At 48.1% G+C, this 27327-nt stretch overlaps 1 protein-coding gene across 1 annotated transcript in view; it reads left to right on the top strand.

Moving 5' to 3' along the window:
- The first annotated feature begins 2208 nt into the window (after window positions 1-2208).
- Window positions 2209-27327, top strand: part of syt7a (synaptotagmin VIIa) — a 40073-nt gene continuing 14954 nt past the window's right edge. Inside the window, exons 1-7 of the mRNA XM_084671875.1 lie at window positions 2209-2248; window positions 5655-5758; window positions 13738-13817; window positions 16183-16317; window positions 20319-20486; window positions 23197-23381; window positions 23433-23604. Coding sequence (XP_084528001.1) covers window positions 2209-2248; window positions 5655-5758; window positions 13738-13817; window positions 16183-16317; window positions 20319-20486; window positions 23197-23381; window positions 23433-23604 — 884 coding nt within the window. The remainder of the gene's footprint in view (window positions 2249-5654; window positions 5759-13737; window positions 13818-16182; window positions 16318-20318; window positions 20487-23196; window positions 23382-23432; window positions 23605-27327) is intronic.

The raw sequence follows: 27327 nt of genomic DNA, 5'->3' as shown, positions 1-27327 counted from the left end.
GTCTCAAGACAGGGGAGACTGTCCTTGGTAAATGTGTTGAGGTCCTCCCATGGCTTTCATATGAAAGTCATCCATTTCAATCTGACCAGTTAATTCAGAGTGTGTGACTATTGGCTTGGTAAGGGAATTACAAGCTGACAGTGACAGATTGCAAGACACATGTAGACCATACCTACTGTTTAAATTCTTCATCAGTGATCTCAGAGGGAAAAGATGTAGCAAAAATTGCATTTTTATTGCTCGTTTAATCAAATAAAAAAAGTGGAAGAAATGAAATACCGTTCAATCTCCCTATGAAATGATGAAATGATGGCCTTTAAAATTGAGGAATATTTTCAATCTTTCACCGGCCACATGCTGTTATGTACGACAAACACATGCAGTGTAAACAGCTGTGCACGCATGTTCTACAGACAGAACTCTGGGAAACTGTGATGTCATCACACAACCTCTCACAGTACTGGGGGAAGAAGTCTCTTGTGTGTGTCATGGATCTATTCTCGATGATCAAATCATGATTTACACAAAACTATATGATGCATCGAGGATTTTTGGGGTGATTACTCTGGTAAAAGGTGTCCCGGCAATAGAACCTTAACTCAATCATACATAACAAAAAATCCTCTCAAAGGTAGAAAAGTAATAAAGCTGTTGGATGAAAATAGCCTCTCTTCCATCACGTATTTATTTTTAAATTTGCCATTTTCTGCACCATGTGGATGTAACAAGGTTTAGTGCTGAACTAATCACAAGATCACTCCTCTGCAACACGTCTTTGTTGATCGGTAACAGCAGCAGGAAACCTGAACCTGCTTCTAGGCTAACATCTCCATTAGACACACACACATTTTGTTGGCTCTGGAGGTTTGTTCCTGGAATGTCGACGGGCGTAAGATGACAGTGTCATTACGATAAGTGACACCAGCCATGTGTCATATGCGGGGTTGTTCCTGTAGCTTCAGCATGGCTGTCACGAGGCAGGACATGGATGTACTTCCCGGTCAGGCCCCACTGACCCCCTGGGGTTCCCCACAGAGAACAGGCCATGTGTGGGTGGCAGTCTTCTCACTCTCCAACTATGACCCATCCACCCACCTATCTATTGGCCCATCCAGCCAATGGATACAGCCCTGCAGCCTGGCCACAGAGAACCACAGAGCTGCAGTGTTGTAGCCCCAGAGACCGGTGTTGGTCTTGAGACCGGTCCCTTTTGAAGGTCTCGGTCTTGCCTCGGAATCGACTGCATTTTTACTCTGCCTTGTCTCTGTCTTGGACAAACAGGACTTTATTGGTGTGGCTCTAGTAAGAAAAGTTGAAAATATATTTGCGATTTTTTTCAAAAATAGTTATTAAAGTCTACTGTACTCTATTGTACTCTGCTCGGCTTTACTCTACTCTGTTTTAGGATTCTCTGTTCTGCTCTCCCCCTCCTCCTCACTGTGTGGAAAAAAAGTTTTTAAAAAAGTTTCTGAAGGTTTAAAAAAAGTTTTCTGTAAAAACCTTCAAAAGGTTAAAAAAAGATTTTCAAAAAAGTTTTCGAAAATTGTTTTCAAAGATATCACACAACACCCAGACATATTTGTAATTGTCACTGGTACAACGGGACACCGTTAATTTTAAAGCCCTTGAGGTTCACACCACCTGGACCTGAAGACCCCTGTGGACTGCTGTGCATCACAGTACGGTGATCAACCATTCACCATACACCCCCCTTTAACCCTTCCACTGGCACCGCCACTAGTAATTGGCAGCCCTCTGTTCCCTGTCCCCTGTCCACTTGCTGTAAACACAGTGAGATGGAGGACGAGCAGATTAGACAGTTGTGTGTCTGCAGCGGTGAAAGGCCAGGCTGCCTCTCAGCTAGCTTTGGGGGCAGACGGCTAAGCGGTTAGGAAATTGAGCTATTAATCAGAAAGTTGACGGTTTGATTCCTGGCCGTGCCTTTATGACATTGTGTCCTTGGGCAAGACACTTCACCCTACTTGCCTCGGGGAGAATGTCCCTGTACTTACTGTAAGTCACTCTGGGTAAGAGCATCTGCTAAATGACTGAATGTAAATGTAAAATGTAATGATCCTGGAGGTTGAATGGAGACTCCCTGACCCCAGTGGAGCCTGGAGCCCGAAGAAAGCAGAAAGGAGTGGTGTTTGATGTCTCCACCACCCCTCTCCTCACCTCAGCCTGGCCCAGTTCTGTGTAGGAGCAGGCATGGGATCCTCCGTGGTCTACAGCGCTGTGTTACTCTCAAGTAGACAGACACAACAGGCTGACACTCCCACTCTTTAGTCAACATAGTCTCTCCACCACCATCTAATAACATCTTTCTCCTCACACCATGAAATGTCACAATGCCGCATATTCCCCCATCAATTGATTAGACAGTTAGACTATTTACCTGGAACCAAGTTATTATCTCTCTCCACGTCGAGTCCCTCCTGCTCCTTTTGTCTGTCTTCTCACTCTCATTATTTTGCTTGATTAATTATTTTTAGAATGAACTGAAAAGAGAAATGGGAAATATTTTCTGCTCCGTGACTTGCCTACCGTACAGGTACTGCAACAATAAAGTATATGAAATCTCAAAATTGACTCAATAAATGAGTCAATGAGCAGAATAATGCATATTTATTGTCAAATTGAACATTTGTCATATCAAAAAGGCCATATCAACAAGCTGCCACTAAAGCCAACATGGTATGAAATTACCAACACAGTCCACTGGACAGTCCAAAGACGGTTAGAGTGACCCGTGGATTAACCTTAGGCTGGTGACAGAAGCAAGTACCTGGCTATAAGCCTGGGGAGTTGAACTCTGACTCAGAGAGTCTATGAAGACTAAACTTCTCTGGCCTCCCCAGCTCAGGTGGATCAGAGGGATGTGGCGTGGCAGCTTTGCTGACTGGACACTGCTCCAGTTACGCCTGTCTCATTAGCACTTTGGTTTCGCCCCCGGAGGACCATCCCCCTTTCTGCCCGGCTTGACTCTCATTGCATACGGGCCAAATCACCTGCACGTACAGTACGTCCTGGGTCTATATTGGGTATGATGCCCCCTGCCTCGCAGGCTATCCATACTGATGTCCCCCAGCCCTTGCCTTCCATCACTACTCCTGCCGTCTCTCCTGCTCAGACACCAGTTTCACGAGAGACTCTCTCCCATTTTCATCCAATCCCGAGACAGTCTTTGTTGTTCTCTTTTCGCGAAAGGGCATATTACAAGCTCATTTACACACTGAATCTCCTAGCTCTGCTTGCTCCCTTGTGCCATTTATTTTCTCTTTCACCGCAGATAAAAGAGATAGGCATAGAAATCTAAAACAAACAAGCCACTTTCAAGTTCAAGAGTGCTCGGATTTCTGAAGGCCTCTGATCAAAAGCCTCAATGGCTTGTTCAGCTCTGTTGTCAGTTTTAATGAGCGCTGCCATTTTGGAAGAAGTGCTTTTCCACTCTCCATTTTGAAGTAGTTTTACTGCTTTACCTGCTACAGTTGATAACGATACATGAAAAATATTTTTGTCATTTACATTGCCTTTGTTCATGAATAAATCCATGATATAAATGAAAGAAATGCATGCCACACAGAAGTAAGGCTTCTCTCAAGTGCAGCTATTTTGGGCCATACTCATAATACATGAAGACTCTCCCTACAAGGGCTGTTACAACTGATAATCTGCATTATGTGGTACTCTACTACACAATACATCTCAGCAATAAAACCTATTTATTTTTATCCAATAACGTTGTATAAAATGGGGGTGCAGTCTTGCCTGTTGTGTCTGCAGCCAGAACAGTATATCTCCCTTTGACTCATTCCTATCCATTCCCTTACTGTTCTATGGCCAAGCCCCGTTGCTGCTCATGTTGCCTTGGTGAAGCTCAGGGAAGCTGTTGTGAGCGTGTGGGTGGAAGCCTCTATTTATCCATTCCTCCGTGTCGTAATGTGGCCTCTGTGGATGCCGCTCTCTGTTTAGGAGCTTTTTATCCTCCCCAAGCCCCTCTGACTGACACAGATCATCAAACACACTTTGCCCCCCCCCCCCCCCTCAACACCCTCCCCTTCTCTGACCTTCAGAGGGAAGACACGAGGTGCAGCTTTACATCATCCCACCCCCCAACACTACTCTAGAGGGGGTTAGGCTGCCGTTATGGTCTGTCATGGTCATCTGTTTGGGCTCCGCTACCTGAATCCTTCATCCTCACTGAGCTCCTGACGAGGTATCCATCACTGACTCAGCGTCTCCTGACCTGAGCTGCCATGGTCGCCCTTGGCTGGACACCACTTCTTTGCTGCTAGGTTCCATCGCATGCCAAGCCATTGTTTGTGACACCTCTTATCTCATGCCACACCTCCACGTATAATATCGCCATCTTCATTTCGGAAACGGCTCCGACTGAAATTACTCTGTAACTGTGGAGCTGTAGGTGTCCCTCTGACCTTGTCATCAGCGTGTTTATGAATAGCAGCAGCTTGTCCCTCACCACTAGTGGGCACCAGTAGCCAATCAGAGCTCCGGATCTACAGCGGCGGGAGCTCCTGATAGGGTCTGGTGTTTAACACACAGGTCGACTGAGACACTCGGGGAGAGGCTGCCAGCGGATTCTAGGAAAGCAATGTTGATCACTTTCCAGTTTTACATATGAAACAAGCCTACCCACTGTTTCCCATCTCTGAACCAGCATGTTCCCTGGGGATATGGTGAGGCAGAGTACGGAAAACAAAAGTAGGTTGGAGAGTGAGATAAAAAGGTCTGTAATGACAAGGGGAGGGATAAAGACAGGGAGAAAGTATAATTGGAAAGAAAAGATGTGTTTTTGTCATATGCCCATTGTATGTGTCGTTGTTTTTGTGTCACCTATTTATCATTTCATACTCGGGGAAGAGAATGGTGGGAATCACATCAGAGATATGAATATATTAATGTATTTTCCTTGCGGTGAATACGAAGGCTTCATGGTGCTTTATTTAGTTATGTTGACTGATTGGAAGAACCCAGCGTGCCTCAGGGCATTCTCTCTCTAGTGACGATGGTGCCGTGTGAACACACATACATGCGTTGTGTCTCTCCACACGCAAACACAAACACACACACTTATCAGATAAATAAATCCTTATTTTACCACCCTCCCACTTCTCTCACTGGGCATCCAGTAGGATGCCCATTAATCATAGCTCTCATGTATAGTCAGCCTATCCTCCTCCCTCCCTCCCTCCTCCCTCCCTTCACTCCCAGTCTGTCAGTAAACAAGCTGTGACACCATGACAATGATATGTGTGAGTGGGGATGTGAGTGATGCCTGCCACCCTTATTGAAAATATATTGAAATGCCCGAACTCCACAGTGTGCTGGAGGAATTGTATTTTATTTACACTCACAATTGAATAGGTTTTCTGAGGTTTAGATGTGACAACAGCATTTTGTATGTCCTTGGGCAAGGCAGTTTACCCTACTTGCCTCGGGGGGAATGTCCCTGTACTTACTGTAAGTCGCTCTGGACAGGAGCGTCTGCTAAATGACTAAATGTAAAATGTAAAAATGTATGGTTTACGAAAAAATTGCATATAGGGCATTATGGGAAAAGTAAATGGATGTGATGTGGTGTCAAATGTTACTCACTTTTCTGTGTGTGTGTGTGTGTGTGTGTGTATCCCCAGGCTCAGTAACCCTCAGCGTGTTCCTGGTGTCTCTAGCAGTGACAGTGTGTGCTGTTTGGCTGGTGGCTCTGTGTGGCGTCTGTGGCTGGTGTCAACGCAAGCTGGTGAGTTTGAAACATGCAAACACTCACACTCTCACCCACACACTCTCACCCACACACACACCCACACACACCCACACACACCAGACACACTCACACACACACACCAGACACACACACACTCTCACCCACACACACACACTCTCACCCACAAAAACGGACACACACACACGCATCATACTGCATTATTCCATTATGTTGGCGGATGAAAAGTATAAACACTGAAGAGTGGATAATAATAGATAAAGGCACATTGAAAAGAGGAGAAAATATGTTCATAATTCACTCTAATTTGCTGCGGAGAGCTGGGTCTGTCATACCACACATCAAGAGACATGGCCCGATGATTTTACCAAGGCATTTTAGTAATGACATAGAAGAGAGCCAGTCCAACAGTCAGAGTGCTTGTTGGTGGACTAATATGAGGAAGATTGTGGAGTTATTACCACATTTTATTATATGGCAACGACGGCTAATGGGTAGTCATGCCAGCCGCGTATTGACTGCGGTCTGATAAGTATTCTTATTGCCCTCTGACGTCATCTTCAAAATGAGCGATATCGACGAGTCAGCTGCTGAGTTTTACTATCCAGATGATGCTGAAAAGATTTGTCATCGAAAGTGAGGATGAAGACTAGACTCTTTGAATCACTTGTGTCGTTATTTTGTGTTGAAATTAAAGCCATTTTAGCAGAACCATGTTGTCCGCTTTCTATCAAAAGTAATGAGTTGCTAGGCAACACATGAAACACACTGTGAGAAGACTTGAGAGCTAGCTACAATTATTCTAGAGGTACCATTTATTTTCGTTTAAAAAATGGAAAGAAGCTAAAAATGCCATATAATAAACTACTTACTAACCTCGACCGTTTGGTCATGCCGGGATAAAATATATATCAAACCCCGGCTTTGCCGTATCAACCTCGCTATCGCTTGGTCGATACGTTCCAGCCTCAGTTTGATATTTCCCGGCATGACCTCACTCTCGGTTAGTAAGTAGTTAGTATTCTCTCTGTGTGCTCTCAGAGCCTGTGTTGTCTCTGTTTAACACAGGGGAGCAGGCAAAAGAATGACTGGAGTGACCTCTCTGAGGGCATGCCCAGGCTGATTATGTGGTATGAAATGTGATTGATTAAAGGGAGGCAACCACTCATTAGGCAGATAAAGCCATACAGCCGAGTGCCACTTCACTTGACTGATTCTTTTAGATTTGCATGCGTTCCAAGTTAATTGATTCCTGATTCATCCTGTGCTTGTAAGATACTCAGGAACACAGATCAGTGATTCAGGTTTATTTGCGGTATGACAAAGCTAGCCTTCTGACTGAACGCCCCCCACCCCCACCTCCCTCTCCATCTACCAGTGTCAAAAGTGACAGGACTAATGATATGTTAGAGTTTCTTAGTTAGCTAAAATAACAGTTATTTGTGCTGAGAGATTCATTGTCTGCTCTGGATTACATACTTATTTTAGAGTCAGATACACGCGCACACGCGCGCACACACATGCCCACACACCCACGCATACACATGCATATGCAGTACACACCTACACACACTCATTATTCTCCGCAGAGCAGACCCACTGAAGACTCACTATGTCCTTCGCAAGATTCATTAGGTTATCATAAGTGTTGACCCTCGGTGGACTCACTACTTTGTAATTCAGTGGGAGTTCTCCGAGTCCTCCTGGTGCAGTTGTCTTGACTCACCGAGCAGCTCCTCTGAGTCTGACTGGGACAGTACAAATGACCGGTCTCCTCATTACAGCCAGCTGCATGCACTGGGGTCTATTTAGACTCACCCTCCGTGATTTATCACCAGTTAGGCTTTTCTCCACCCTTGATCAACTCATTTATGCTCCCAGAATGTCAAACAAAGCAGGCATGGGGGGGGGGGGGGGAATGGTCTGTGTTGAAATGGACACGGGCCACAACTCAGTCCCAGACTGTTTCCTTCATCGAAAAACATCTGAAGTTACATTTGACATTCCACATTAACGTAAATGGAGCAGTGAATCCACCCTGGTTCCACCTGTTGGGAGGAAGCTGGTTCTGGTGCCAGCCCCTCAGAGGGCCCCTGAGGTCTCCGCTGTAGCCGCAGCGTAACGGGATCCTCTCTCCATCCTGTGACAGGCCGGGGCACAGCGACAGGGGCTGACACCAGGATATGGTGACACTGTAGTGGCTTAATGACCACGCAGAGGCCTCACTGTATCAGAACCACGGCCACAACCGAGATGACGTCCTCTAGTTCTATCTCCCGATTGGCTTTTGTTTCGACCAATGTAAAAAATACTTTTGCATTGATTGATAAAATATTTGAGTACTTAGGTGTGGTTCTTGTGGAAGGTCTTAAGTGCCAGCAGAACTTCAGTTAAGAGTGTGTGCAGTGTCCAGACTATCTAGCTGTGGAGAGATTTCAGCCAATCAGGGTGGAAAAATACCTTAGATTACTCAATTAAAACCATTGGATGTTATTAAAAAAGGATATACATGGATTGGTAGTTATTATTTCAAACCATCAAATCTGATCTTGTCCAGCGTATTACTGTAGATGCAGATTCAATACGCCTATTTCATGGACATGATATGTTTTCAGCAGTCAGCTCTGAACCAGGACCACAGTGCTGCAGAGGCACGTTCTCTCCTTTCTTCCTCGGATAGAGAGAATATGGAGGAATACAATCACTCCATTTCCTCCCTCAGAATTCTCCCTACCTCTTCATCCTCTTTCTTCCATGGTAACACAATCTATTCCCTCTACACATGATTAAAAGGGTATATACTGTTTCATTTGCATAAACATGCCTACCTTCTCTCTTTGTTCATTAGTTACATCATACATTGATACTGTAATGCATATTCATATATGCTGATTGATTGTGCACCTGTAGAAGCATGGGAAGAGACGCATGGTACTGGAATGGAACCTGGTGAAAGTAGATTCACCATAAGCTTATGTGTACATGTTTGAAGTGAGGATTGTTTTTGGAATTTCAAACCAGTCTTTGGAATGAGCTTATTACAAACACTTTGTTGCTCCAAACTGCACATGCTCCTTCCCTGAAGCAAGTGGGACCATGCCAGCTCTGGCTGTGATTCATAGGTTAGTAGATGTATGACATTCGGATGGTAAGGCATTTGGGAACTGGTAACAGGCACCTCAAAATTATTTAAAAAATGGGGACGCTTGATTGGGACTAATCATGTTGAAGCCTTGCTGCTGCTCAGAGGTATTTCCTTTAAGCCCTTTTAAGTATGAGTACCAGAATAGCATCTATCCCTTCTGCTCTCTGCCATGATGGTGATGTCACTGCGCTCATCGCTGGGAGGCATGCCTCTACCTGACTGGGATGAGAACATTGGCAGTCAGTGAGTGTCTCTCGTCCCGTCTAACCGTGCAGTCAGTGAGTGTCTCTCGTCCCGTCTAACCGTGCAGTCAGTGAGTGTCTCTCGTCCCGTCTAACCGTGCAGTCAGTGAGTGTCTCTCGTCCCGTGTAACCGTGCAGTCAGTGAGTGTCTCTCGTCCCGTCTAATCGTGCAGTCAGTGAGTGTCTCTCGTCCCGTCTAACCGTGCAGTCAGTGAGTGTCTCTCGTCCTCTCTCTCCTGCTGCTTGTCGAGGCACCAGGAGTGCCTGTGACAACAGCTGTCAGAGCAGCAGCGTTGAAACCCACCCGTTCGGAGGAACCTGCATGGTCCGCCTGGTTCTGAGAGTCCTTCCTGGTCCGTGACATACAGCTGTGAGCGGGGAGGAGATTGGGCCCGGTGAGAATCAGGGTCACGCCTTGACGCCCCTCTGCAGATTTATTGTGTGCACAGCGTTCATCACCAGCTACAGATGTTTCTTTATTCTACCAAAATCAAAGGTTCAATGGTGTTAGAATGATGGTGATGATTACGTTGATGAGCGGCCGTAACTGAGCAGGATGATGGCAATTATCTAATTTCAAGAGGACGCTGCCGCCTGTAGCCAGTCTGTAGTCAGTCTGTATACGGTCTGTGCAGACACGTTGCATCATCAAAACACCCTGCATTAGCAACACTTTGTGCAAGTGAACATTTCCATTCGGTGCACTTACGCGTAAGTGGTTCACAATAGTGAATAATGCCATGGATACAGGTAAGAAATTGTTTTGACTGATCCTAAAAGGGACGTTAATTTGAATGATCGGTTGATGATTTAGTTGGACGATGATTTTAATGGAGCACTCTTGAGTAATTAGGGTGCGACGCGGGTAATATTGAGAGAGCTTGGAGACCCCTGATGCCTGCTAATTCACCACAAACAAACACAGCTGGGTGGTAAAAGCCTGAGCGCTGCCAACTGAGAGTGCCAGTCCTGTTCCCCGTCTCCTCTCTGCCGTTATCCTCGACGTCACCTGACGCAGACTCTCAGAGCGGTACCGTACAGCACCTCACCAAGCCTCCCGCTCCGTCTCCCAAAACTGCTCTGACTGTATATTGCAGTCATGTCTCTTCATAACATGCTCCATTGGGCTTGTGATTGTTTAAACATGTGAGAGGATTTTTTCGAGACATCGGTAGCTGCAATTTGGTTTTGTCTTGTAATTGGTTTATCGCGGGAGCTATTTTGAAATGGATGGCTCCCGGCCAGACGGGAGCGAATAGTAATCGTGTGAAACCCTTTGTCTCGTGACATGAAGACGACTGGTTTAAATTAGACTTAAGTGGTTTCAAGGGTATTGGAGGGGAGGATAAGGGAGCAAAGCGGCGTCTATATCGGCTGAGCTGCAAACCTCTCACTGTCTCGTGTACAGAGGTGACTGTCCCCTAGCCAGTTTCCCCACCTTCCTCCACCTGGTGACCACTGTCAGTTCCTTCTCTCCCGGTAGTCCATCCATACCTCCCTATAAGATAAAGAGACAGACCCTCCACTCACATTCATCAGCTGTGAACCAAGCCAGAGCACAGGTGTGAGTTTGTGCTTGGGAAGCTGTCTAGGCATGTGCAGCCGTGCTGAAGCCATGGGGCTTGATGCCCATCACATTGCGTTTGAAGCAGCCCCCCCGAGCCCCCAGAGAATGGGTCGGTTTTCACAACCAAACCACCTGGGACTCCCTGTCACTCATCCTCACTTCCTCTCATCACCAGCTCACACACTCCGTACCCCAGCTCCTCCACTCCTCCATCCTCTCCCTTTGTCTCGCCAGCCATCCTCCTTCCTCCTCGGATTTCTCCTTTCGTCTGTCTCCCTTTTCATTTGGAATTCTATTTTAAACTCTCTCACTCTCTCTTTCATTTCTCTTTGCCTTGGACTCCCGCTCATTTTCTCTCTCTCTCTCTCTCTCTCTCTCTCTCTCTCTCTCTCTCTCTCTCTCTCTCTCTCTCTCTCGCTAAAAATTTGATGATGGTGTTGAATGATACATGAGTTTCCCTTGATAGCTTGTTCTTGCCTGTCAGAAATTGAGCCTGTTTTGTCTCCCCTGGAACTGCTGTGTGCGAAAACAGCCGAGTCTGTTGTGCGCCTATGCATGTGCGTGTCCATGTGTGCATCTTGTGTTGAAACGTGTGCAGCCACGTCCACGGTGAATATCTTAGCGCTCAAATGAGACTGTGCCATTGCATAGGTGTCATGTATGCATCGTTGACTACGCATGATCAAATATGAGTGATGATTGGCCGCGCCTACAGCAAAATGCCATCCACGACATGCAGTCAATGTGTCACAAATGCAAAACAAATGCAGCGAGCAAAGCATTGAAATGGCATATTGGAGGCCACGTGTGTTGCATATGGCATGTTGAAGGCGTGTTGCGTGTGCATGGGAGTGAGATGGCTGAGCGGTGAGGGAGTCGGGGTAGTAATCAGAAGGATACCCCGGGGTGCCAAATGACGTTGTGTCTTTGGGCAAGGCACTTCACCCTACTTGCCTGGGGGGGAATGTCCCTGTACTTACTGTAAGTCGCTCTGGATAGGAGCGTCTGCTAAATGTAATGTAAATGTGCAGCCATTGAACAAATATATCACTACCAGTCTAGTTTCAGTCTGACTGCCTCAACACAACTGAGAGAGTTCGGTTTGAGCTGAATCATTATGGGCTGTTTAGGAAAATATGTTTTTGACATCGCTCACACTCCTGAGTGCTCATGAATGTTTTATGAAAAAATGTATTTACCACAACCATTTCGCAGCCTGATTTAATCGCAGACTTCACAATGTTTTTTGGGAAAGAGCAGATAACAACAGCCTGTCCGTGCAATACCCATGAGAGGCATCCGTAGCACACTGCTTTCTGCTCCTGAAAGTGAAAGTCATTGTCCAAATATGATATATTAGCGATGGTTCTCAGTCTGCAGCTGTTCTACACTGTCCATTGTGTGCTTTCCCCTGGGTTTGTGTTGACTCATTTGTTGACTGTTCTATTTCAGGTTAGTTCTGATTAAACAATTCACGGTCTGCTTCCTTGCTTTGTCTGTTCGTGTCAGATGGATATCGTTTTTGCCAGGCTGCACTATTGTTAGCGTTGGTCTGTTTGGCAGGTGGCTTACCCACAAGCACCCCGAGCTCCCATGCAGCGCGTGGGCCGTGCTGAACAGGGAAGGCAGGCGTGTAGGCCTCAGTTAGCCTAGCGACTTGGGCCCCTCCCCGCAGGACTCAGTGGGACCCACGGCAGGCGGGAGGTTGTTGGGCACCTGCACCGCCACATCGCCCACTTTCATTATCTCCATGTGGAATCAGGAGTGTGAATCACCACCGAAGGATCTGAGACGCAGTCTCTTGTCTAAACACACAAACGCCCTTGAAAGATTTCCATATGTCTCGCTCTGCATGCTGTCCTGAGGTTGTTGGCCCTACCAAACAAAAACAACATTTCCTTCCTGTTTGTATTTATGTGTGTGTGTGCCTTTAAGTTTGTGTGTACACGAGTTGTTGCTTGTGCAGACTGTCTGCGTAAAAGCCACAAGGAAGCCCCTTCCATGGATCACACTGAATGGACTTGTGTTGGGTCGAGCTTTTTGTGACGTTGGGTTTGGGTGACCGTTAGTAGCAGCTGATCCACGGTAGCTGGCACTAATGGAGGGGCAGAGCCTGCTTGCTTCCTGCTGTTTAGTGCAGTCAGAGCGAGCCAACCCCTCCTTCATAGCTGCCATCAAGGCGGATCACCTCCAGGCCTGCCCAGTCTGTTCCACAGAGAGAGAGGCGAGGCAGACAGGGCCATACACAGCCCGGCCTCCAGCCCCCTGGCCCCAGCTCCCAGGCCTGCAGCCTCCCCTCTCCAGCCTCCAGGTCTGCTCCCAGCTTCCTGAAACAAGCAGCCCCTCAGCAGGAAATATCCTCTCAGCCAGGAAAAAGATCCAATTGGACAAGCAGAGCCGAGGGAGTCGCTCAGTGTGTGTTTTACTTCATCTATTTTCCGAGATGGAGGATCCCAGCCAATCGTAGATGTGTATCAGAGCATCACTTTCAGCGGGAGGAGCGAGCAGTAGACGGGGGCAGGGCAGCCTAGGAGTGAATCCTTGCATGCTGTCCTCCTTGTGTGAAGTGTCAGTCGAGGCCCACGTGAATCACCTGGATCCGTAATGAGATGGTCTTCTAGAACGCCCTCAGCGGAGCTCCCTTCACACCAGCTCCAAATCACCCTGATTTCCATGGTTACAAGTCATGCGCTGGCTGTTTAGAAATCAGTATGACAAAAGAGCTTTCCAGGGTATTCTCCACAGAACCAGGCGGATCGCCTTAAATAGTCAATTGCCATCTACATTCCAGGGTTGTGTGAATGATAATCATAGTCAGGAATGACTCTCTGCAGCAGATTTGATTTGACTTTGATGAGCATAATCAGAAGAGCATGAGGTAAAGTGCTTGTGGGAAGGCACGCAATTCTACTGATAATAGGATAGGCATTTACACTGGAAATTAGTATAGCACAAACACAGCTTGGTCTAAGCTAACCTTTTCTCTCTCTCTCTCCTTACCCCTCTCTCCCCCCCCCCCCAACCCCTTCCTGTGTGAATCAAGGGAAAGAGGAATAAGCCAGGGGTGGAGACGGCAGGTACTCCAGACTCTGCGCGTGGCAGAGGGGAGAAGAAAGCCATCAAGTAGGTGCCTGGTAAATGGTTTTAGGTGGAGCCGAAAGCTCCCATAATGCTTGTCTTTGTCTGGTTCTCCTCTCAACCCTCCTAGAAGTGGGAACTCTGTGCCCCCGCACCAGGACCTAGCCATTTCCCTAGTTCGTGTTGGAGGAATGCCCCCTTTAAACACATCCTAAAACACAACGAGAAACTCGTTATTATGGTTTTGACTCGTTTTGTCGTGCTGTGTTAAGAGCACTGGGAAACCAGCAGCGGGGGTCATTCCCTGTGAGATGTCCCTTCGAGGCCAAACAGCGGGAGTCATGGACAAAATGTTTAAATGTGATCTAATCAGTATAGATTGGCCCTGCATTATCTTACCTGTGCAAGTTAATTTTTGTCTAGGAAATTGCACAGCACACTCCTGTTATCTCTGAATGAGATATCTCGTGGCGATAGGACGTGCCCCTAAGTGCAGGCCGTCAGCCAAAGGTTTTTATAATGATGGGTCCTCAACTTAAATCAGTACTGGTGCAAACTTGGGGTAAATGCAGGTCTCCGGTAGAGCATGTTTGAACTGAACTATAGTAAGGTTTTCATTTGATAACCTTCACTTTGGAGTTCCTCATGTGTTATGTAGGTCAGTAACAATGAATCCCAACACTGCAATGTTCCTTGACTTTGTCTATGCTAGACCAATTAACCCACAATAACCTGTCGAACCAGCCTTCCTCGGAACACTGGTATCTAGCAACCACAGATATCTAGTGATGTGTGCATATACTGTGTTTACATATGATTTGAACTCCGCTATGAGAACGTCTCAAGCCTCAAGGATGGGTCTCTGTATTCATGAATGTGTGTTCACTTGGCTCCCCAAGTCCCCCTCACATGTTCACAGTTCTTCCTCACGGGTAACAGCAGCATGATCTGCTCCCTCATCATCTCTCCAGCTTACAGCCCTCTCTCTCTCTCTCTCTCTCTCTCTCTCTCTCTCTCTCTCCCTCTCTCTCTCTCTCTCTCTCTCTCTCTCTCTCTCTCCCTCTCTTTCTCTCTCTCTCTCTCTTTCTCTGTCTTTCTTTTTTCTCTCTCTCTCTCACTCTGTCTTTCTTTTCTCTCTCTCTCTCTCTCTCTCTCTCTCTCTCTCTCTCTCTCTCTCTCTCTCTCTCTCTCTCTCTCTCTCTCTTTCTCTGTCTTTCTTTTTTCTCTCTCTCTCTCACTCTGTCTTTCTTTTTCTCTCTCTCTCTCTCTCTCTCTCTCTCTCTCTCTCTCTCTTTCTCTGTCTTTCTTTTTCTCTCTCTCTCTCACTCTGTCTTTCTTTTTTCTCTCTCTCTCTCTCTCTCTCTCTCTCTCTCTCTCTCTCTCTCTCTCTCTCTCTCTCTGTCTCTCCCTCCCTCCCTCCCTCCCTCCCTCCCTCCCTCCCTCCCTCCCTCCCTCCCTCTCTCCCTCCCTCCCTCCCTCCCTCCCTCCCTCCCTCCCTCCCTCCCTCCCTCCCTCCCTCCCTCCCTCCCTCTCTGTCTCTCTCTCTCTCTCTCTCTCTCTCTCTCTCTCTCTCTCTCTCTCTCTCTCTCTCTCTCTCTCTCTCTCTCTCTCTCTCTGTCTCTCTCCACTGTCTTTCCTTCTTGCTCTGTATTTCTGCTGTGGACCAAGCTGCTGTTGTGAAGTGGAACGTGCACTAGGGTACATCAGTGATTCGGCGCAGTCGTCCTCTTTCCTCCTGTCTGTAATGTGTTGCTCTTCTTCTGTGCCTCATGTTCTCATGCTTTCTTAATCCCTGGGCCGAAGAACAGGGGGACTAACTTTTTCATCTTGTAAAGCTGTCTTCATCGGTAGTGCTGTTAAATACTGTATATAAACTGCAAGGCACATGCTGGATGTATTCATTACAGTGTGACTTGTTGCCCTTCCTTTGTCTCTATCTCTGTTATACTCTTCCTTTTTCTCTCTAGTTATTGTGTTCTTATTCTTGTATACCTTCGCTCTTTCTCACTGCCTCTCTCTTTCTTTTGCTCTCTGCATCACACATGGCTTCATGAATAGCTGTAATGAATGTATGGACCTGCCTTTTCCCCCAGGCTCCCCCTGTGTTATGTGAAAAACTCAACCAACTTTGACAACTTTCTGACACAGAAACGAGCCGTAAACAGGATGTTTTGTTTCAGAAAAGCCACCAGGTGCAGCTCTCAGATCCGCTGCCTTCCAAACCACAGCCAAGTTCTCACCTCTGATAGGAGGCGCATCTGTTTTCTCCTTCTCTCATCCCTTCCCCCCCCCCCCCCCCTCCCTCTCCCATATCTCCCTGTCATGAGATGGTGGGTGAGGCAGCCTGGTGGTTGGTGCCCTGCCTGTACCTGGTTGTGTTGCTCTGACCTGTCTCTTTCTCTGGCCACAGCGATCTAGACAGAGACTTTTGGAATAACAATGACAGCAGCACAGTGCAGCAGAGGTGGAGCTCCTATCCGCCCAAGGAATTCGTACTAAACATTTGTCCCTATGCCCCATATGGAGATCAACGCCTCACGCTCAAGTGAGTCTTGGTCAAAGGCTGGTAAGAGACCCCCACCCACCCCCACCCCCCTCTGAGCAGGGCTGTAAGGATGCGGGGGGCACCCACCCTCCACCCACTGGCATGCAACCTTTCCTCTGCATATTCTGGCTGGTCAAACTGTATCCCTAAAGGACTCAGATATTGCAGACACACTACAGTATTGGCTGGGTGTTGGTTTGCATCTTTCTCTTCATCTGCCCCAATTTCATCGCACACTATCGCACAAATTCCCCCACACAGCAGTTATTTGTAATGGTTGACGGTTAATACTTTTTTACTTACATGGATCCGTCAAACAATGAATATGAAAGATTAATATAACAGTAGAAGCACATCCAGACATCATGAACTGTGTGGTTACTGTTAGTTGCGTAATTTAGCTGAAGCCAACAGCACATCACGTAATGCTTGTGCAGAGGGGTTCCACTCATCGACACTCATAATCTACCCAGCCACGTGGGTGCAGGAAATGTCACACATGCACATTACGGCACCCCCCCTGACAGACATAGGACTATTACTGCTACAAAACAGCAGAGCTTTCTCCCTCAGGCTAATGCTGCTCTTAAAGTTCCTCTCCTCTTGCCTTCCTCAGATAGAAAACGCCCACGTCAACAAGGCCCCCCCCCCCCCTCCCCATTCCCTACAGCCCTGCCAGTCCAACTAACCCCTTCTAACCTCTAACCTGTCAGCTTTCTCCCATGGAGTGTAACCATGGAGACGGACAACCCTCGTAGCTTTCCCTTTGCCAAATAACCTGGTCACACCTTAACCCAACCTCTCTGCCCCTTACCCCCCTCCCATCCTCTCCCCTCCCTGTGTGAATCCCATTCCCGCACCTAGTCAAGTCTTCTCAAGGAGGGTTGACCGTTCAGCCTGGTTCTGATGTGGTTGCCTGTGTTAAAAAAAAAAAAACTCTGTTCTACAGTCTGCCTTGTGTTCCTGCTCTTCTCACCCATGTGTTTATCTATGTACTGCAACGCTACGCGTTGTAGCCTTCCCCTCAAGCTCCCTCACTTAATCCAGTAGGTTTTGTGCTATCAATGTTTTCTCAATACCAGTTCCATACATGTTGAATTATACTGTGTTGTAAGGGGCTCCTGCTCCTTCTAAGTTACTCACTGCAGCCTTGGGGCATCAAGGCTTCCCTTCATGTAGGACTGGACGTGCTAAGCTGTCTGATGACTAGACCTAACCATTAAGGGCTCTGTCTGGGAGATTGCCTGGGGAGAGGGGGATACTAGTGGGATTAGGAAGGTACTGGGGAGACACTGGACTGTGGCAGGATTACAGTGAAAGCTCTGCCTGAAGATGGTGGCTGCTGAACTCCTGAATTCCTGCAGCACACTCTTTCCTTAGACCTTGAGAAAGTTCTTTTTTTATTTTATTTTTTTAAGCCTCAAGATTTGCTACTTTTAGCTTGCTCTTAGTGCAAGCTTGTCCTCAAAATTGGTGCCTTCTCTTGCAGGGGAGAAACTGACACTGCTGTTGTTCAGTAGCAGTCACTTATTGCTGGATTCATTTCAAAAGTCAACATATTGAAATATGGAACACAATCTTAATCCCTGCCATTGCTTAAGTGCAATATCAACCTAAACTCCTGAGGTAGCACTGTACCTTACCGTACATGCATTAGTGAGATGACTTACCTCTGGATTCATTTCAGATCTGTAGTTTTCAATTTCTGGAATGACTGCAGGCCTCATTTATCAAGGTTGTTAACAACAAGGTATGATCAATCACATGAACATTTCGAGATTTATTGACATTGTCCTGAAACTTAAGGTCAATAGAGAATATATATCAACGTTGACCTCATCTTCATATCTGTATCAGCTACGTACGGCATGACCTTTAGCTAAATAATCATTCTGACGTAGAGCAAATCTCATGACGGAAGTCTCCTTCCTTCATGTTTTTATTTGGTTAATTACACACCTCTATATTTTTGCGGTGTCAGTATTAGCATTTGGCTTTGGAACTCATTATCGCCAATTGAACAAATGGATTGTTCACACAGTTCCAAAAACCTTCAAATCATGAGTAAACGCGCTCGATTGATTCCTGCCCTCTTTCTTTCATGAGCATAGTTTAGTCTGCAGCTAGTATTCTGGTACACAGCTCCATACTCACTGGATATGGAGTTCCTACTGTGACTGTTGTTCTCCCAGTGTGAGCCCTGTTCCCTTGGTGAGTGATGTATTCTGTACGTGTTCAGACAGGTCAATTGGTTAGGATTGGATGTGAGAATAGGACAGTGACCTTCAGGAGGGTGCAGTGCAGTACACACAAGTGGTGTCCCGGTTTACCTCAGAACCCCGGCAACCCTGCTCCCACGATGTTCCTACTTAGTCTCCGCTCCCACCCCCCTCCTCCAGCCCCCCACCCTCCACCCACTCCCCTGCGCATGGCACAAAGACGTGCGTGATGCAACACCGATATGTGCGTGGAGATGTGCACTGCATGTTAATGGGTATGTATTAATGGTCATGTCACAAGAGGGCACCACTGTGCTTCATTTTTGATGATCGCCACAGTCATGGGGGACACTGCTTGGGTTGGGGTGATGCTAACATCTCGGCAACATGTCTCCCTCTCCTGTGCTGACCCAACATGTCTCCCTCTCCTGTGCTGACCCAACATGTCTCCCTCTCCTGTGCTGACCCAACATGTCTCCCTCTCCTGTGCTGACCCAACATGTCTCCCTCTCCTGTGCTGACCCAACATGTCTCCCTCTCCTGTGCTGACCCAACATGTCTCCCTCTCCTGTGCTGACCCAACATGTCTCCCTCTCCTGTGCTGACCCAACATGTCTCCCTCTCCTGTGCTGACCCAACATGTCTCCCTCTCCTGTGCTGACCCAACATGTCTCCCTCTCCTGTGCTGACCCAACATGTCTCCCTCTCCTGTGCTGACCCAACATGTCTCCCTCTCCTGTGCTGACCCAACATGTCTCCCTCTCCTGTGCTGACCCAACATGTCTCCCTCTCCTGTGCTGACCCAACATGTCTCCCTCTCCTGTGCTGACCCAACATGTCTCCCTCTCCTGTGCTGACCCAACATGTCTCCCTCTCCTGTGCTGACCCAACATGTCTCCCTCTCCTGTGCTGACCCAACATGTCTCCCTCTCCTGTGCTGACCCAACATGTCTCCCTCTCCTGTGCTGACCCATGACAGGGACATCCTCTGTGGACATGACCGGACTCTCTTGCAGATTCCTGTCTCTCAATGAAACACAAGCTTATAGAGTAACGTAGGATCATAGCACGATCCACACCTCACGGAGAAATAGACATTTTCTACAGTGAGGCTATGTGTCTTCTATCACTGTATGACCTTCAAGTTCAGAACTAGATTTGTTATACTCGAGTGGTTGCCATTTACTGTGCTGCTCTTGGTAGACATAAAGTGCTGTCACCTCAGGTGTGATGTCAAATGGTTTGTTTGTTTGTGGGCAAATACAATACAATTGACTCTTGCCTCTTGTAAGATGCTACTGAAGATGCCACTGAATTGCTCTGTTGGATAGCACATCTCTGGCAAAGTGCCCACAAATTGAGATCCGAAGAAGCCGCACCCCCCCACCGGTGTGAATGCAGCCACCAGTCCTCCTCCTCCTCCAGCCCAGGGAGACGGGCTCCAGGGTGGTCCTCTCCCCTCCACAGGCTCTCCCCTCCCCACCGCCCCAGCCCGCTCCCCCTCCCCTGTTCCCTCCCACTCCCTCACTGGACCACCGATCCTCTTCGTCCACCTGCCTGTGTCTCCTGACCTGGAAAACCAGTCCTCCCCCATGGCTTCACACACTACACTGATCTGCTCTGCCCCGCTTTACCATGTGGTTGCTCAATCTCTCTCTCCTTCTTCTCTCTCTCTCTCTCTCTTTCTCTCCCTCTCTCTTGTTGTCTTTTTTCTCCACTCCCGCTCCCGTTTCTCTCCTCCTCCTTCCCCTGTCTGCTGTGTTATCTTTTTCTCTCTCCTAGCGGGGCTGTGCCGGGGGGGCAAAAAGGGGCTGCGGGGGGGCGAGGGGATGATGGGGGGGGTCCGTGTCGCAGCGACAGCGTGAAGAGCATGGTGACGGGGGGACACAGGGCGGGGAAGTGGCAGACGGTCCAGAGCCACATGCAGTCCGGAGGATTGAGGCCCAGCAAGTGAGTTATCAGAAGCTTAACAGAGAGTGGAGGAGGACAGGCCTGCTGCCGGTCCCTCTTGCCAATTTTTTCAGTCGGTCAAAAGTCATTACTGTATTACGGAACCATGCCTTCTTATAACACATGTTCATGTTGAATTCTGTTCCGCAATATCCAGTTTCAGGCTTATATTTATGTTGTGAAAGTGTGACAGGGTGCTCGGAGGCAGGGAGACTGGGAGGGAGGTAGGGAAGGAGGCAGGGAGGCTAGGAGGGAGGTAGGGAAAGAGGCAGGGAGGCTAGGAGGGAGGTAGACAGGCTGGGAGGGAGGCTGGGAGGGAGGCAGAGAGGCTGGGAGGGAGGCAGGGAGGCTGAGAGGGAGGCTGGGAGGGAGGCAGGGAGGCTGGGAGGGAGGCAGAGAGGCTGGGAGGGAGGCAGGGAGGGAGGCAGAGAGTTGGGAGGGAGGCAGGGAGGCTGGGAGGGAGGCAGAGAGTTGGGAGGGAGGCAGGGAGGCTGGGAGGGAGGGAGGGAGTTGGGAGGGAGGCTGGGAGGGAGGCTGGAGGATTGGGGGGCTGGGAGACTGGTAGGCAGGAGGCTTGGTGACAGGAAGTGGAACTAGGTGTCAAGGTGAGTGTGTGGGCTCTGAGAGGCTGGGGGAACGTGTTGGAGATGGGGGGTGAACTATGCACACACGAGGAGCTAACAATAGCTACTTTACCATACTGACTCACTCACTGTCTTCAGCTGACACCACCTAGCCTGGCTTACAGTCATATGCTGAAGGAAAATGAATTCTATAGGCATATCTGTCAGGGTTCTCGTTTTTACACATTTAACAGACTGTCAACATACATTCTCCGCTTACGTATATATTGATATAATATCAGACGAAATAGGATCCCCTGTCTTTGAGTTAACCAATTGGCTAAAACCCTTTAATGAGGGGGCTGCAGTTTCATGTGATATTCCCCCTACAGTGTGTCACTGACGGGTTTAGAGCCTCATTTTGAAGTCACAAATGAGGAAGTTAGTTTCTTTTTTTTTTTTTTTTTTGGCACCTCTCTCTCACACCTCACGTCTAAAAAAAAATCTCCCCCCCGCAACACATTCACTCCTTCACTACCACAGTTCTCTTCCTTCCCTCTTTCTCTCCTCTTCTCATCTTTCTCTTTCCCCATCTGTCTATAATTGGATTCTATTTTCAGGCTGCTATAAGTGTCTGTCTCTAGTGTTTGTGTCTCGCACCCCATTTTCTCTCTGTCTCTCTTCCTTCATCACCTTCTCCCTCTTCCTTATCGGTTCCATCTTCCTGCTTCCATCTTTCTCTCTGTGAAGCCTCCATTTTGGTCTGGATGCAGCTCAGCTGCACGGCCTCCTTACCCCCCATTTTACCCTCTTAAGTCGCCAAAGTGATTGATCGGGAGCACTAAGATTAATGTTCGGTCCTGTGGCGTAAACGAATGCAAAAGTAAACTGCATATTAGCCGACGTGAACGCAGAAGCTCTCCGTCGTGACCTAATTTTGATACCCTGGATCGCACAGCTCTCTGTGAAGAGGAGGATATATTTAGAGAGTTGGGAAACTGAACTGAAGGAATTTAACTCTGCTTAGAAACAGTGTGTGTTAGACTAGATACATTGACCAAATTGACCAAACAACGATTGACCAAATAGATGTATGTCTTGCTTCGATCAAAATAAAAAAGCATTGTTTGGAGTAGGAAGTGGACAATTCTTTGAACAAATTCCACCAAATTTGGGAGGGGAGGAGTGGAAAAATGAGTGCATGAGGAAGGGAGGGACGGAGGGATAGAGATGGTTGGCTGCTGTGTCTCTAGGGGTACAGCATGTATTTCGATGAGGGGAAAGACTTGGAGAGAGAAAGGGAGAGAGCCTAATGTACAGATCGGAAAAGTTGCGAGCAGAGAGGAGGACATGGTGCTCTCTCATCAGACCCAAAAGCCCTCGGCAGGACGATCGAGCGGCGGCCGACCGCCGACGCCCGCTCCCAGACACACCCGCACGGCCGGTCGCTCCCGCTCCACACCCGGACGCTGCGCTCTCCTCCGCCCGCTGTCCGCGCGGACCACGCCCACACGCAAACCGCAGGCTCCGGCCTCCCAGCCGCACGCGCCGCCCGCTCACCCGACACCGTCGCACGCGGCACGCTCGCAGGCCGAGCAGGGCTGTCCGTCGCCAGCTCCCGGCGACCACGCGGGCTGCACCGTTTACTGCTACCTCTGCTACTGCTGTTACTGCTGCTGCCTGACCTTGCTCTCCTTCTCTCTCCTCCTCCTCCTCTCCCCCCTCCCCGCGGTCCTGCCTCTCGCTCCTCCTCCTCCTCTCCCGCCTCAAACCCTTCCCCCCTCCCTCTTGTTTTCCCCCCACCATCTCTGCTCCATTCCCTGGGTGTTCCATTTTGCACACATCTCCACCCAAATGGGACTTCTCCTTTGGCCTCTCTGTCATGTCCCGTCTGTACTTGCCTCTCCCCTCGTGATTCATTGATTGACCCCGACCTCTTCTGTTCCGTCTCTCCCGATCTCACCCCTCCCGACTCACCCCTAACCCCTTGTGACGGCGCCTCCACTCCCCCGTCTGTGGCGCCTTCCTCCCCCCCTCCCCCCTCCCCCGTCTGTGTCTCCCTCTCCTTTCCTCCTCCATCACCCTAACCTGTGTCGGCCGCGGCCCTCCCCGCGTTCCCTCCCCTCCCTGCTCCTCTGCCCTCCCAGCTTTGGGGAACCGGCGCTCTCCTCTGGTGACACCCTGGAGCACATCCCTTCCTCCGAGTTGGCCAGGCCCCGTACCCTGCTACGCCAGCAAAGCCTCCAGCAGCCCCTCATCCACCCTCCGGCCCCGAGCCTCACCCAGCTCCCGCCCACCTCCCTGAGCCTTGGTCAGCTGCACACCGCACCGGGCCAGCCGGGCGGGGCCGGAGGCACGGGGGGAGCAGGTGGCACCGGTGGAGGTGGGGGTGGAGGCAGAGGGGGGCCCCGGGGTGTCCGGGGCAGCCCTGCAGGGGCAGGCGCCGCACGGTATAGGGGAGGCGGAGGAGGAGGGCGAGCACGTGGCGATCCCGGCAGCTGGGATTACATGATGGGCCAGATCCGCAATCGAGGTCTGGATATGAAGTCCTTCCTGTGAGTCTCCTGCCTTTCCTGCTCCATGTCTGTTGAGTCTCTTGTGCTGTCAGTGTGCCCACGTTGCTCTACTTTGCTTGGATGTCTTACGAGTTATCCTGGTTAGCGTCTACCTCTCCTTTTGTTGTTTAGCAATTCCTTACCTACTTGCATGCTATTTTCGTACTGTAGCGTTCTGTTCCTTTTCTTCTTTCAGTGGTGTAGTCTTTGACTGTCTATTGGGATTTAGTGTCTTTGTATTCATTCTATTTCCTTTTTTCTTTTTTTGACTGTGCCTCTGCTGCCCAGGGAAGGATATTCTATGTAGTCGTTGCAATATGATGCTTGTGGTTTCAGTAGGTACACGCTACACTAGTGCATGTGTATGTGAGTGTGTATTCAGGCGGGTGTGTATGGGTACGCGTGATGAATTAGTAAACAAACCCAGTACAGAACGAAGTGACAAATGACTTCTTGCACAACATATTGATGCTAATGTTCTCATATAGATGCAGTTGAGCTTCCAAATTCATGCCCCGGCTTATCCCGGCTCTGTCACAGGAAGATGATGATGCTGGGTGCAGGTGAGGGGGGGGTCATAGGTCAGACTTTAGAGCCTGTTTGAAAGAGCCATTCCGTATGTAAATAAGAGCTGGAGAGAAGTGGCTGTCCATCAACCCAGGCCTTAGTGGGAGTGTGTGGGTGATGAATACCCCTCCCATGTCAAATACCTCCAATACATCACACTGATATGAATAAGATTAGATAGTGATGATTTTATTATGAGTGGGTGAGAACATTTGTTTACTTAATACATTTTATGGTCCCTTTTAAATCCCTGGTATTACATCAGAGTGGGTATGTGGATCACCAGCAGGGATACTTTCCTTCCATACTTAATGGAAAACCACAGCTCTGTGTTAAGTTTTAATTACAGCAAGTATCTGGATTTGTAGAAAGTTTGACACCATCTGTCAGAGAATGGCAGTTTCACTCCTAATTTTGAAAAAAATATAAATATATCATGTCATGCCATGACAAAACTGACAGACTGCAGCATGAGTGGAGTTCAACATACTGTCAGCTATTTCCATCTCGTTCGGGGATAAATCGTGCGGTGTTTGAATGCTCTGCTAAACAGAAACATATGTTTGGATGGCATTTAGCCCAGGTTCCGCAATTGTCTTTCCAGGAAAGCGTCTGGTGTTGGTGTTGTAATTTGAATAAGATGGCTCAAAGAGTCATGATGTCTCTGACATTCCTACAGAAACATTCCCCTCAAACACACACAGAATATTCTTATTGAAAATAGAAAAACATGGAGTGTTAAACACCATGCTTCCACATGGCTGGGATGTATATTTCATCAACAAAATGTTTGTTTGTTTTTTTCTGCACCCTTTCGTTCCCTGGTTGGTGAAGCCCTTCCTGTGTGGACTGCGTGTCACTGTGTGTATATCACTGCATGCATGTCACTGTGCATCAGTATGAGAACAAGGGTTAAGCAACTGTGTGTAGATTCATGTTAACCCTGACGCATTGATCTCCTGTCGGCAGCACCATTACTCCCACAATAGATTGTCGCTACAGGCCAAAAGAGGAGGGAGGATGAAGGAAGGTAAAGGGAGAACATAAGAGAAGGAAAGAGAGAAAGAGAGAGAGAGAGAGAGAGAGAGAGAGAGAGAGAGAGAGAGAGAGAGAGAGAGAGAGAGAGAGAGAGAGAGAGAGAGAGAGAGAGAGAGAAAGAAAGAAAGAAAGAAAGAAAGAAAGAAAGAAAGAAAGAAAGAAAGAAAGAAAGAAAGAGACGGTTGGAAAATGAAGAAGGACACTACCAAGGTGTGACACGTGTTAAATGTCCCTTCATACCAAGTCTTTTTTTGCAATTGGTTTTCAACGCTGGTAGTAAACAGCATCAGTGAAAGCTTGTCCCAGCTACGCTCCTTCTGAACTGCTACAGGAGGGAGACACAGATGTGGCACTGCTTGTGGAAGCACACACGGCACCAAGGTCAATTGAACATAACATTTCTTACCACATAATGACGGTAAAAATCTACCAGTCTAAATGTCGAATTGAATTCATTGTTAAAATATTTACTCTAGCACAATAGCAAGGCTGCCGATGATTGATGACAGAGCGGGCAAGTAATAGACATGACCCATTGTTTCAAGCCAGTTAATTTCAATCTTGGCCAGATTCCCTTTTCGGGTGAATCATTGCTCAATGAATCTGTTGGAGATGTCATTGACACAGATAGCTGGCCTTGAGAACCATTTGACCAAATGAATCGCTTGGGAGTCACTCAGGCCTTTTGGCTTAAATAAGATGTTTTATGGTTGCATTGTTAATATACTGCCTCGTGCCAGGGGCTTGAGTTATAGAGTTTTTTTCAATGTTCTCTTGAGTAAACAACAAATGTCCATATTAAAAGAGAGATTAGAGTATATCGGACACATATATGGCAGATGGTGACAGATTGAAGAGGAACGAAATAACGAGATGAATGAACACGGACATCTTAAATGTGAGTTTGCGTCACAAGACCGAGTGTAGGTACAGGTGTACCGTGTTGATAGAGTTAGAGCAGAGGAAGTGTAGGTACAGGTGTACCGTGTTGATAGAGTTAGAGCAGAGCAAGTGTAGGTACAGGTGTACCGTGTTGATAGAGTTAGAGCAGAGGAAGTGTAGGTACAGATGTACCGTGTTGATAGAGTTAGAGCAGAGGAAGTGTAGGTACAGGTGTACCGTGTTGATAGAGTTAGAGCAGAGGAAGTGTAGGTACAGGTGTACCGTGTTGATAGAGTTAGAGCAGAGCAAGTGTAGGTACAGGTGTACCGTGTTGATAGAGTTAGAGCAGAGGAAGTGTAGGTACAGGTGTACCGTGTTGATAGAGTTAGAGCAGAGCAAGTGTAGGTACAGGTGTACCGTGTTGATAGAGTTAGAGCAGAGGAAGTGTAGGTACAGATGTACCGTGTTGATAGAGTTAGAGCAGAGGAAGTGTAGGTACAGGTGTACCGTGTTGATAGAGTTAGAGCAGAGGAAGTGTAGGTACAGGTGTACCGTGTTGATAGAGTTAGAGCAGAGGAAGTGTAGGTACAGGTGTACCGTGTTGATAGAGTTAGAGCAGAGGAAGTGTAGGTACAGGTGTACCGTGTTGATAGAGTTAGAGCAGAGCAAGTGTAGGTACAGGTGTACCGTGTTGATAGAGTTAGAGCAGAGCAAGTGTAGGTACAGATGTACCGTGTTGATAGAGTTAGAGCAGAGGAAGTGTAGGTACAGATGTACCGTGTTAATAGAGTTAGAGCAGAGGAAGTGTAGGTACAGGTGTACCGTGTTGATAGAGTTAGAGCAGAGCAAGTGTAGGTACAGGTGTACCGTGTTGATAGAGTTAGAGCAGAGGAAGTGTAGGTACAGGTGTACCGTGTTGATAGAGTTAGAGCAGAGCAAGTGTAGGCACAGGTGTACCGTGTTGATAGAGTTAGAGCAGAGGAAGTGTAGGTACAGGTGTACCGTGTTGATAGAGTTAGAGCAGAGCAAGTGTAGGAGGGACGGGCAAGAGCAGAGGGCTGGGCAAAAGCTTAAGTGTGAGAAGCGGAGGGGGGTAAGGAGGGGTTGTAAGGGGGATGAAGAACAGGGGATTTGGAGAGGGATGGTAGCATGAAAAGGGAGATCAAACGAGAAAGAGCCAAGGAGAGAGTGAGAGAGCAGTGACCCAGAAAACAGTGACATACACCAGGCACCTCA

This window comes from Hypomesus nipponensis, chromosome 14 (assembly GCF_054491055.1).
Source record: "Hypomesus nipponensis isolate SF chromosome 14, ASM5449105v1, whole genome shotgun sequence".
NCBI lineage: Eukaryota > Metazoa > Chordata > Actinopteri > Osmeriformes > Osmeridae > Hypomesus > Hypomesus nipponensis.
This window is presented reverse-complemented; position numbering and strand designations above follow the sequence as displayed.